Here is a 12683-nt window from a genome sequence, read left to right as displayed (position 1 = left end):
GACAGCTGATAGAATTTTCGTGACTCAGTCCTTTGGTAGAAGTACTGCTTCATCAGAGTGAGACTGTACTGGGGCAAGGTGCATCAGAAGCATGTCAGTATACGACTTGGGCCAAGGTCAATGAGGAGTCATATAGGACCAAAGAACCGACATCCTCCTCGGGCATCAGGGCTGACACAATTGCAAAGGGCAAAGATAGTGCTGCCAGGTTTGGAGTTCGCTCCAAAGCCGGAGCCAAACCTAAAGCATATTTGAGGGGCACAGATGAAGTCAATGGCAGAACCAGAAGAGGTAACCCGAATGGAGGCCTCCTTTGATGTATGCAGCCTGACAGCAAGCTAGATGTAGTTGCTAAGGTGCCAAAGATGTGGAGGATGGCCTCCTTACATGCCTCAATCTGTTGTGAACCAGAAATTCAGGATATGTGGTGACCAGGACCAGAATGGGTACCTCAGTAGGTGACCAGGATCAAAACGGGTATGGGGCAACTTTGACATGCTCACAGGATTCTCAGAAGGAGAGTGGCAAGGATTGAGCAGGCCCGCTTGAAAATTGAGTGCTTTTTTTAATACTTGGAATTACCTGAAGACTTAGATCGCAAAAAATTACCTTTCGCCAAACAGGCGGAAACTAGCCCATGTTCTCGACTTGGAGCCGGGACGGATCTCACATGACGTGCAGTGTTAGCGACATACACCTTGCCTTCACAGTTGCGGATCGTCTTGGGGTTCATCAGGGCACTCTCCCCAAACAAATGAGATGTGGCCAAAACCCAGACATCTGAGGCATACCTCACAGGGCTCAAGTCTCAGACAGTCCCTACGGGGCTTATATTCGGTAGTTTTAGGAGGGAATAGGTTATTTTGCACATTGGAAATAATCTGGACAAAGGTTGTCAACTGACAAGGAAACACTAAGAGCTAGCTCTGGATCCATGTACAAAGGAGCAGAAAGAAAGGGATTAACATTAGCAGTGCTTGGGTGGTGCATATATGCAGTTCACTTTGCCACTTCCAGGGTGGAGCAGAGTAGAAATGAAGCTGCATACACTATGTATTGGCATGCAGGGACTATGTTGAAAAAATCTTCCTGATCCAGTCTGGCACCTGGGCCATCCTAAAGGTGAGGAATCTGTGGTTAGAGGATCCATCAGAAATTCATGAACTTCTTTAAACAATTTACAAGAGGCCCTCTTATTAGATAAAGAGTAAATAAACGCATTACAAATACATTGGAATTTCTACACGCAAGCTCCTATGTTGGCACATTGCAAACAACAGTTTGATTATGTACATCAGAGGTAATGCCAGAGCAAATAACAATAAAAATGAAAAAAAAATACATGGTTGCTAGAAAGATGAACATTTATTTATAGTTATGATTCTTCCACCATACTCAATGTGAAGACTTCAGGTAAAGGCACAGGTGGGAACGGGGAGTAAAGGGATGTAGACACTTGTCTACACTAAAAAGAGCAATTTAACAACAAACAGGGTGCTGAAAACCATGAAACGCTAAATTAAGTTACTGTTGGTTTAACTCAGGTGGCAAATAATTTATCCATAGGTTTGTTGTTTGACTAAAATCTGGATTGCAAAGTTAACTTTTTGCTTGCCACAATAAACAAAATACCATGTTTATAATCGACAATTTATATTTCTAGTTCACTCACGATGCCTGTGATTTAATAATATAAGTTTTTGGCACAAAGGTAATATGAAAAAGTTTTGCTATTATTGCTATAAGTGTCTGAAAGTGTTACCTCCGAGTCATCGTCGTCAAAGTCATGAAAACTTGAATGATCAGGATTATTCACTTTATCCAATAATTCTATGGCAAGGGTGCGACTTAATGGTTGCGAAACCAAGGGATGCTGTAAGAAAAAGGTCACGAATTATAAAAGCAAACACAAAAAGGTTATGTTGTATTTTGGAAACAATATTATTTAACATAAATATTATTTGTTACAAACATTCTATTTCTATCATGAAAGATAATTTTATTATAGTTTGAATTCAGGGTACTGTAGCATGCCAACTCAAAACCTCTGAATTTTTGCGAAGGTTTTCTTTTATTTATACAACTCTGATTTACCAGAGATGTATGAAAAGTAAACAAAATTCAACAGTTGTAATACTTATTTGCTTTTGACTATCCAAGCAAGTTATGTAAACTCGCAATAAAATCATGAGACATGGATTTAAAAACTATCATAGCATAGCAGGTTTTCATACACAGAAAAAAAATATATGAGTTGTGTCATTCGGCAAGTGCAATTGCCCAGTTCCTCAAAGTCATGCTCTCACAAAGAGTATGATATTGTCATTCGGTCAACTGACGCAGACCAAATATTGTTAAAACACCGACTTACAATATTCCTTAGTTTGGAATGCAGCCACTTCAAAATAACTATATGTTAGTATACTAATACTCAAGTTTTAAAGAGACTTTGTTTTTACATGTGCCCATGCATCCCTAATGGTGGGCATGGCTTCCCCTCCCCATGGATTACATGCGACTGTGTAAGAGTTCAGGATGCTGGCACCTTTGCGTAATATTCAAATCTATACAGACACAATAAAGCTAATACATGCAGTAAATATACAATTTTCATATGTAAAAAGCTGCTGATGCAAGGTAGCTGGTAAACCTATTTTGTTTTTTCTTCACAGATATACATTTTTAATTCTGTTTCCATGGAACACCAACCAACACCTGTTTCACTCCTGTGGGAACGAGCCCTGGGGCTATTTCACGCTACTGATGGCTGGAAGATTTAACAACATATAGACAGATCGAACACATATGTGATCTTCTAATAAAATCTATGTCAAATGGTGTTATGATGATTTCCGTGAAAAAAGAAGCTGTGAATCACTGCAAATGTGTTGAACACCGTGATAAAAGAACGGTTAGGAGGAGTGGGAAAACCACTTTTACAATGTATAGCAAGTGTGAAAAACAAAAGCTAAGAAAAAAGATCATAAATCCATTGTGTATAAAGAGCATATCTGGAATTCTACATGACTGGAGTTCCTACTATTTTTAAAGATGTCACTGTAATTGATGAACAAGTTACTTACCTTCGGTAACAATATATCTGTAAGTAACATTAGTTAGTTATGGATTCCTTATCTTAGAAATACACCGAGGCGTCAGACTGGATCTGGAAAGTTTTTCGTCAGCAGTATCTCTGCGCGTCGGAAGGTGGCATCGGTCGGCTCCGCGTCCGTCGTTGACGTCGTGCTGCTGGAATGACGTTGCGGTAGCTACTCAGACGCCGCCCTCGCGGGCTGACGTGCGTTCTGTACACAACTTTCCGCGCCAGAATCGCAGAGCCATGCATGACACTGACCACTGGTGCACAAAACTAGGGCCCTGAACGGATATCCTTAACCCTAACAACCAGTTTGCAGAACGGGGAGGATGGGTGGGGCGGTAAGGAATCTATAACTAACATGTTTCTTAGAGATATATCGTTACCGAAGGTAAGTAACTGGTTCATCTGAAAGAAATATGTTAGTTATAGATTCCTTACCTTAGAATACCAACCCCGGTGGTGGGTCTGCGAACCAATATTACACCAGAAAGTCCTTGGGAACAGAACACCCAAAGAAGTCATCTCTCTGGACTTGACTGTCCAGACAGTAGTGTTTCATAAAGGTGTGCAACGATGCCTACGTAGCTGCTTGAGAGATATCGTTTAGAGGAGCTTCTCGGCCTAAAGTAGTAGTGGCTGCCGTTGTCTCGTGTGGAACCCCACTGGATGCTCCTTTTTCGCCAGTGAATAACATGCCTTGATACACAAAACGACCCACAGAGAGAGAGTCCATTTGTGTACGCCCCACCCGTTTTTGGCACCCACGTAGCCAAGAAAGAGATGGTCATCCACACGGAACTGGCTTGTGCGGTCCAGAACAAAAGACTGCGCACGTTTTGGGCCCAGACGGTGGAGCCTCTCTTCCTCTTTGGAAGGACGCAGAGGCGGAAAGAAGGTGGGCAAAGTGATGGTCTGCCCAAAGTGAAAGGCAGTGACAACCATTGGCAGAAAGGATGGACGGGTTCTGAGGACAACCTTGTCCGTATGCAGAGAGAGAAAAGGAGGCTTTGAAGAAAGAGTTTGGAGCTCACTCATTCACCTGGCAGAGGGGATGGCTACCAGGAATGCAGTTTTGAGAGTTAAAAGGACAATTGTGACCTGGCTCATAGGGAGCGCACATTAAAAAGGTTAGAGCCAGATTCAATACCCACTGAAGCATAACGAAAGGAATAGGAGGAAAAAGATGAGATATGCCTTTCAAGAAGTGATTAACCCCCAGGGACTTGAAAAGAGACGGCTGTTCTGGAAGTCGAAGTAAGGCAGAAATGGCAGAAAGATAGTCCTTGATAGTGCCCAGAGCAGAGCCCTGCTGGGCTAGAGAAAGAAGAAACAAGACAACCTCAGAAAGAGGGGCAGAAAGGGGATCCACAGCCTTTGCTGTGCACCATGCCACAAACTTGTTCCACCAGCATGCGTTTACCGTCTTAGTGGAGGGGCGCCTGGCTGCCAAGATTACATCACAAACTTCGGGAGGCAGGTCAAATGACAGCAAATGCCGCCGCTCAATCTCCACACAAGGAGGTGGAGGCTCCACAGGTTCGGGTGGATGACCGTCCCCTGAGGCTGCAACAGAGGATCCTCCCAATGAGGCAATCGGAGGATCGGTGGCCATGTTGGGCAGCTCAGACTCTTAGTGCCCAATCCGGACCCACAAGAATGACTTGGGCCTGGTCGCGCCTGATCTTCTTCAGCACTCTGGGCACAAGTGGTCAAGGCGAAAAGGCGTACTACAGACCCCAAATCCACTCACAATGAAAAGCGTAGCCTAGCAAGTGCCGCCTTTGAAATTCCAACACGCAGGATTGCTGACATTGCGCGCTCTTTTCGGGGGCAAACAGAACTAACCAAGGCTCTCCCCACTGCCGAAAGAGACCTTGCGCCACCTCCGAGTGAAGATGCCATTTGTGATCCATCATGCACCTGCGGCTGAGTTCGTCCACCCTGGCGTTCAGGGAACCTGCCAGGTGCTAAACCACCAGGGATATGCCCTGATGTTGCAGCCATGTCGCGAGGCATAGGGTCCACGGCACCCACCCCGCCCTGTTTGTTGCAGGACCTCCTGGGGTGGTGTTGTCTGTGAACACCTGCACTACTCTTCCCTGGACAGAGTGAAGGAATGCATTTAGTGCAAGACGAATCGCCCGAAACTCCAGAAGGTTGATGTGGAGTCCGGACTCCGCCAGAAACCAGAGGCCTCTGATCTCTGCCTCTCCCATGTGGCCGCCCCTTCCCAGAAGGAATGCAATTGTCACTACTGTGTGGTCTGGTTGGGGGAGGGAGAGAGATCTGCCGTTGACCCAATCCTGGTTTGAGAACCACCACTGCAATTGTCGTGCAGTGTCCTCCGAGATCTGGACGCAATAGGACAGATTCCCCATATGCTGCGCCCACTGGAACTTCAGGTCCCACTGCAGAGCATGCATATGACACCTGGCATGATCGACCAGCATGATGCAGGAGACCATGAGGCCCAGCAGCCTCAGGATCATTCTGACCGAAACCCGGGACAGAGGCTGAAAGATCGGAATCATAGACTGAATATCCCGGACTCGCATTCGGGAGGATAGACCTGAAACCGCGTTGTGTCTAGAACCGCTCCGATGCAGAGGAGCTTGAGAGGGAATCAGGTGTGACTTGGGTGACATTGATGGAAAACCCCAGCGAATACAGGAGGTTGGCCATAGTCTGGAGGTGGGAGACGACCGCTCCGATGAAGAGGAGCTTATGAGAAGGAATCAGGTGTGACTTTGGCACAGTGATGGAAAACCCCAGCGAATGCAGGAGGTTGGCCGTAGTCTGGAGGTGGAAGACGACTGCCTGGGGTGAGCCCGCCTCCAACAGCCAGTCGTCGAGATAGGGGAAGACTGACACCCCTGATCAGTGCAGATGAGCTGAGACCACTGCCATTACTTTCGTAAACACTTGAGGAGCGCTGGTAAGGCCAAAGGGGAGCACGGTAAACTGGAAATGCTTGTTAGCCTACCATGAACCGCAGGTAACGGTGGTGGGCAGGCAGGTCGTGGATATGAAAATAAGCGTCCTGCAAGTCCAACGTTACCATCCAGTCTTGCGGGTCGAGGGCAGACAAGACCTGAGCATGCATCAGCATTTTGAACTTCTCCTTCTGGAGGAAGCGGTTGACGTCCTGGAATCCAAGATAGGAGGCAGGCCCTTGTCCTCCTTGGGGTCCAGAAAGTTCTGGGAGTAACAACCACGACCTACTTCTGGGACAAGAGACCGTAACTTTGTGCTGTCGAAGAGCCAGCTGATCCTCCAACATGCAGGGGTATCTTGGTGACATGGCTGGAGGGGTAGTCTCGAAGGGGAGGGAGTACCCCCTTCGAACTATTTGCAAAACCCAACTGTCCGACGTGATGGTGCGCCAGTGGGGGAGGTGATGGCGGATCCTGCTGCCCACTGGCGTTTGATGGGCCTGAAAGGTCGGACTAGGAGGGTTTGGAGGCTGCTGCAGAGGGGGGATTGGCGGACTGGCCAGTCCACTGGCCCCCGGAACCACGACAGTTGTTCCAACATCACCGGCCGCGCAAAGGTTTGATCATTTCCTACGGCCTGTGGCTCTGGGTGGGACATAGCGGGGCACCTCTTCCGTAGCCACGAAAGGGGCGAAAAGCAGTGCGGGTGGAGAAGCCCAACGACTTGGCCATAGACCACGTGTCCTTGAAAAGTTCTAGAGCGTTGTCTGCTTTGTCGCCAAAAAGGCGAGAGCCATCAAAGGGCACGTCCATCAAGGTGTTCTGGACATCCCCCGAAAAAACAGTCGACCTCATCCAGGAATAGCGACGAAGCGATATTGACGTTGAAATTATCCTGCCCAGAGAGTCGGCGGTGTCCAGCCCACAATGTATCACAAACTTTGCTGCATCCCTCCCGGCAGCAACAGCTTGGGAGAGCACTGCCCGGGCCTGCTCTAGACACTGAGGCAGCATGTGAGCCACCGTATTCCCCACCGAGTGGGAATAACGGCCCAAGAGACTTGCAGTGTTTATGGATCGCAGTCCTAAGCTGGCGGAAGAAAATATTTTCTTTCCAAGAGGGTCTAGCTTCTTGGATTTCCTTTCCGGTGGAGCGGTAGGGAAGGTGCTTTTGGAGTTGGAGGCTCTGGGGTGGGGTGTTGGGAAAGGAAAGTGGGGTCACCCGGAGCCGGGCGGTGGCGTCGGGCAATCATCCTGTCCAGGGGAGCCCCCGTGTTGGGCCTGGACCATGTGCCCAAAAGGGCCTCATTAAACGGAAGCAAGGGCTCCGAAGAGCTCGCAGCCGGATAAAGAACCTCCGTCAGGAGGTTAGTCCTGACCGCCACCGTAGGAAGCTCGAGGTTGAGAGCCACGGCCACCCTACGCAACACCACTGCGTACGGCGCTCCCATCTCCACAGTCACGGTAGGAGGAGACAACATACCAAGGTCAGGCGAGGTTTCCAAACCACTGGCATCCCCACGTTCCTCTCTCCAGTCATGTTCACTCTCCTGGTCAGCTAGGAGGGTCACCTGACCCCTCCCAGTCCTCCTCCTCAGTATCTGGGTGCCATTCTGGTTGAAAAGGGGCCCCAGGAGTGAACAGGGGCATAAAAACCCCTCTCAGCGCCAAATCCTGCGTCGGACAACGCAGGTCCGGCTCTGGGTCCACATCGGGATGGAGTCCGGGGGGGGGGGCGACCGGGTCGAACGCGGTAGTGGTGCCAGAGGAAGTGCCGTTGGTGGAGGCATAATCAAGTCAACCAGCGCCAATCCGGATCCAGGCCTGGATCCGAGGGGGGCCCGCAGCACTGGAGCCACAGGCGGAGAAAGCCTAGGCCTACCCAACCGAGTCCGCGTAGCCCGAAGGCACACTGGCGGGTTCAGGCCGCCCAAAGTTGGCGTGCATCGCCTAGTAGAACTTTCGGGACCGCTCCCGCAAAGCCTTCGGCGCCATTGACCGGCAGTCGGAGCACAACTTGGGGTTGTGGTCGCGCTCCAGGCAAAAATGACACACATGGTGTAGATTCGTCACTGACATCATCCGATGACAGGAACCGCATGGCTTGAAGCCGGGCATCCCTCATGCACCTTAGAAGTCGAAGACTCGAAAAAGACGTCGACAAAAAGTCAGTCAAAAAGTGACTGAAGGTACCGCTTTTCTCGGATCTTCGCTGGATGGTGCAGAAAAAGAAAGTACTGACATCAGTGCACGAGGGCGGCATTTAAGTTGCTACCGCTATGTCATTCCGGCGACACGTTGCCAACGACGGCCCCGGAGCCCACTGACACCACCTTCCGACGCGCAGAGTTACTGCTGACGAAAAACTTTCCGGATCCAGTCTGACAGCTGGGGGTAATTCTAAGGTGAGGAATCTATAACTAACGTGATTCTTTCAGATACTTGAGCTTAGCCAGTTTTAGTAATCACCTTGGTATACATCTATGTGGGGGAAATTTGGTATGTGGCAATCATGTGACTCAGTTGAGGCTAGTACTTTGCACTAAAAGTGTATAGCTCTATGAGTTGTATGGGGGGAAAAGAGTTCATATTTGCACGCAAACGAATAAAAAGGGCTGGGTAGAGATACCGGGAGTATGGGTTTGTTACATTACCTTATCTATGCAAATTGGCAATTATTGGAGGGTATTGTCAGAGGGGAATAAGGTGTGTCCAGTATTTCATTGTTTGTGTCCTACTGAGTAAAAATGGAGGGAGGGGAGAGAGACAATCCAAGTATTCAGCACTGACAACATTGAATATGTGGAAAAGATGGACAAAATCATTTGTGAGATTCAAGAGGTAATAGGTGCATCAAATCATTGTTCAGGGTTCAGTTACAATAACGTTTTCATGAGAATGCAACAAGCGAGGTGTGGGAAGAAAGGAAAACATGGACTCGCAAAGCTATTAAGTCTTGCCTTCAAGAGAACCTCATGCTTTGTCTATGTCTTTTAGCCATGTTGCTCAGTAGCACAGCTGCTGTGCCACATGGCTTTAAGTAAAAAAAAAAAAATGATGACGTGGCCAGCACGAGTTTGTCATGGTGCTCGTTGTTATTTATTGCTGGAGAGACAGAAGGTAACATAGATAAGGAGGGAGTGTGGGAGGGGCAGCACAGTGTGGGTAAAAAGTTCCATCACCCAACCAGTGCTGGCTGTGTCATAGGGAGGTGGAATGTGGAAGAGAAGAGCTGGGGCAAGCACACAGACTATGGACAATAACAGAAGAAGGGTAGGTGGGGCAAGCAATAAAACAACAACAAAAAAGGATGGAGGGCAGGTGGGGGCAAGCACCATCAATGAGGGAGGAAAACAGGCGGGGAGAAGCACACCACATAAACAGCTCAAAAAGAGTCACTCTGGTAGAGTGTTAAACACAAAAGAAAAAATAGCACCTAAATAAATGAGCTGAGTAGTGGAATGGCAACAGTAATGTGTTAATGCTCCAGGGAAGGGGCAGTCGCACAAAGAGAAAGGAAGTATGTAGCAGCCAATGAATATGAAGCCAGCAAATGAGTGACAATGAAGACAAGTAATAGTAACAATGAGCAGCCTCTAAGCCCACAGTAACAAAATGAAGGTTCTTTAAGAGATGGTGCATGCACTGTCTAGGCGAGACTTATAAAGCATGTGAGATGGAGAGGAGATACAGAGTTCAGGTAAAGCTCTGAACATGCCAAGGGCAGTGCTTTAAATAGGCCGGTACTGTCCGGTACGGAGTACCAGCACTTTTTTATTTTGAGAGGGAGCGTACCGGCACTTCTCAAAAGAAATGCAATATCTTTAATAGGAGAGTACCGGCATCTGTCAGAACCCAGCAGTTACCTGCACTTCTATTTTTCCATTTCAAGCACTGGCCATGGGTATTTATGTATAACTTTAAATCAGAGAGTGGGTGAACTAAATAGATCTGGAGGGCGTTTTCTGATATTACGTTGTTTGCAAAAGTGCTTACATGTTGGCCTGCAGCTGTAATTTTCTGTCTGAACCCTGTACCATTACGTGATTTTTTTTCTTTTCTTTTTTTTTTAACACTTACGAGGGTCTGATCCTATTGCATTATGATTTTTTTTGTTTGTTGCAGTATCTCTAGGTGGTGGCTGTTCTTATGCTTTACTTGCAGGTGACTGTATTCTGACTGTATCCTGCACAGCTTTACTTACGATATAATTTAGTGTGGTATTACCTTTCAGTCTAGTCCTGTCTTGTTTTAACGGTTAGTGGTACAATTGGAAGTAACAGTAGGTAGCTATCTTATTATGGAGTGCTAGGGTGTTTCATGGAATACCTGGCTACTATTTGATGTGTGTAAACATACCACTTCAATGTGTACTAAACTCTCTTGCAAAGCTTTGCTCTCCAAGTAAGACAGGTACTATTGCCCTGCTTAAATGATATGCTGCTAGAGCTGCTGGAGTGACTCACTCTCCTGACTACTTTCTGATCTTGTCACTGGGTAAAACCGTGCTGTGAATGGGTCACAGTTTATAGACAAGACATTTCGATGTCGATTTTACTGAAGTATATGTATGATATACTTTCAGCCAACCCTCTTCAGCCAACGTTCTTCAGTCAACCCTCTTCATCCATTGGTCTATTGTGTAACATACATTTTTTTCGCCCACACCACTACATTTAGTATGGCGCTGCGAGTCAGCCCACTTCAGTCATTGGTAAACTTATCGGAGAGTGGCAGCATTCTCCCTTTTTACAAATAGCACACCCATACAATAGTTATATATCAGTGGCAGGGGCTCCTACAGCAAAGTATGTTTTTGAAACCCCCCAACTATTTTTGCTTTTAGCTAATTATATTTTATTTATGTTTTATGTGAATGTGGGTGGGGGAGGTTAACAATGCCTCTTCAGTTTCCACAACAACGTTTTGAAAAGACAATAAAAAAAAGTGAATGAATGCACAGGAAATTGAAAAAAAAGCAATTCATTGGGCAAACTACAACAGACTACCATGAGTCAGCTTCAAACTAATAAACGCAAATAGCCATTACTTGGCAATACTGACAAATTCAAGCACAAGATTATGCACTCGGTGCAAGTTCTAATAAAGGACTGAATAAGAGGATAACAACACATTGTTAAGAATACTCAGGGAGAATGAAAAAACACTGTTGGACAAACATTATAGTGGAGGACAAGAGTAAGTAATATTTTTCACTAACACGCATACTACAAAATCCACTGCACCCTTTGCTTTGACAGCAGAGAACACTAGAACTGAGGTCAAAGTGATTTTTGCTCCATTCTGGTCGTACTTACAACAGGTTTAGTGTACAGAAACTGATCTTAAACTTCTAGAGTATAGAGAAATACACACTGGCTGTTGTTTGGTTTGACTACAGACATTTTGTGTTTTTGAAGTCCTCGTAATATTAATTCTTTAAAAAAAACATGGGGGAGAGGGTCTGCTTCCTTTAGGCTAAGTTATACGTTTTTCATGCTTTTTTCATTTGTTGGATGAACTGTTACATCAAGCTTCTGGGTTACATTGTTCCATGTGTGTTCCCATTAGGTTTTGCTGTTGGGGCATCAAGCAGTCCTTTTGCTACACTGCACATGCAACGTAAGTGCCAGTCTCAAGAGCTGTGCAGTACCTGCCTGCTGGTGCTGAGAACAGCAGCGCCAGTTCTGGGGCATGTGCAGAACATGGCCTGCTGCTACTCTGACACTGTGCTGCTGATGGGCAGCAGAATCGGACTCAGTGAATTGGACAGTTCTTGGCCTGGTGTCGTATTGGTACTGCGCTGCAGTTGAGTGGCAGTGCCTGCTGATAAAAAGTAACTTCTATGATGCCCGGATACTGTGCTCCAGGGGAGGGGAACAACACCTTGCCAGTTACTGGATTGCTACTGTGCTGTAGGTGGGCACTAGTATCAGGGAGTATGCAGTACTTGGACCCTTGCTGCTCTGCTAGTGTGTTGGAGGTTGGCAGCAGTGCCATTACTGAGTGCTGTGGAGTACCTGGCCCAGTGGTCTGCTCTGATACTATGCTGAAGGGGAGGGGTGGCACTAGTGCTGTCCCGGGTGGTGTGCAATCACTAACCTGATGCTGCTAGTGGTGGTGGTGTGCTGAGGAATCCCGAGGGGCAGTGTTGATAGCAGAAGTGCCAGGCCCGAGCGTTGTGCAGTTCCTGAGATGCTGCTGCGACAACAGAGCCTTTGCATTTGGCTGCCAGTACTGTGGCCTGGTTTTTCTGGTTCTTTGCTGCTGGTGGGCAGCAATCTCTCCCACAAGAAGTTATCCAGCTCTTGAAATAGAAGTAAAAAAAAGTGCAGGGAATCATAACGAAGTACCACTTGCCACTAAGAAGTACAAGTAGTCTCCTGTTAAAAGTATTGCACCTTTGCTAAGAAACTAAGGTATCATGAGTAATGCAATTTGTGGCGTAATTTGCAGTGCATGGCAAGGGCGTGACTTATAGTTAACTTAGGGCTGGAGTTTTAGTCTCTTCTATCAATCAATCGTGTAAAAGGTTGTATTTGATGACAACTATAAGCACGCTTGACCAATTTAGGAATGCAGTAGAAATCTATTGTTTAGGTCCTGAAGAAAGCCTGGGCAAGTGGCCCACAAGGCTGAAACTAGATGAC

The 12683-nt window shown here is 46.9% G+C and overlaps 1 protein-coding gene across 8 annotated transcripts in view; it reads right to left on the bottom strand.

Moving 5' to 3' along the window:
• The window catches only part of MAP4K3 (mitogen-activated protein kinase kinase kinase kinase 3), a 1209829-nt gene that overhangs the window by 880996 nt on the left and 316150 nt on the right, over window positions 1-12683 (bottom strand). For all 8 annotated transcript variants that reach the window (XM_086927230.1, XM_086927231.1, XM_086927232.1 and 5 more), the window contains exon 12: window positions 1763-1873. In XM_086927230.1, the coding sequence (XP_086783356.1) occupies window positions 1763-1873 (111 nt within the window). The remainder of the gene's footprint in view (window positions 1-1762; window positions 1874-12683) is intronic.

This window comes from Lissotriton vulgaris, chromosome 6 (genome assembly GCF_964263255.1).
Source record: "Lissotriton vulgaris chromosome 6, aLisVul1.2, whole genome shotgun sequence".
Taxonomy (NCBI): domain Eukaryota; kingdom Metazoa; phylum Chordata; class Amphibia; order Caudata; family Salamandridae; genus Lissotriton; species Lissotriton vulgaris.
The sequence above is the reverse complement of the archived record's forward strand: the minus strand, read 5'-3'. Positions and strand labels throughout refer to the sequence as shown.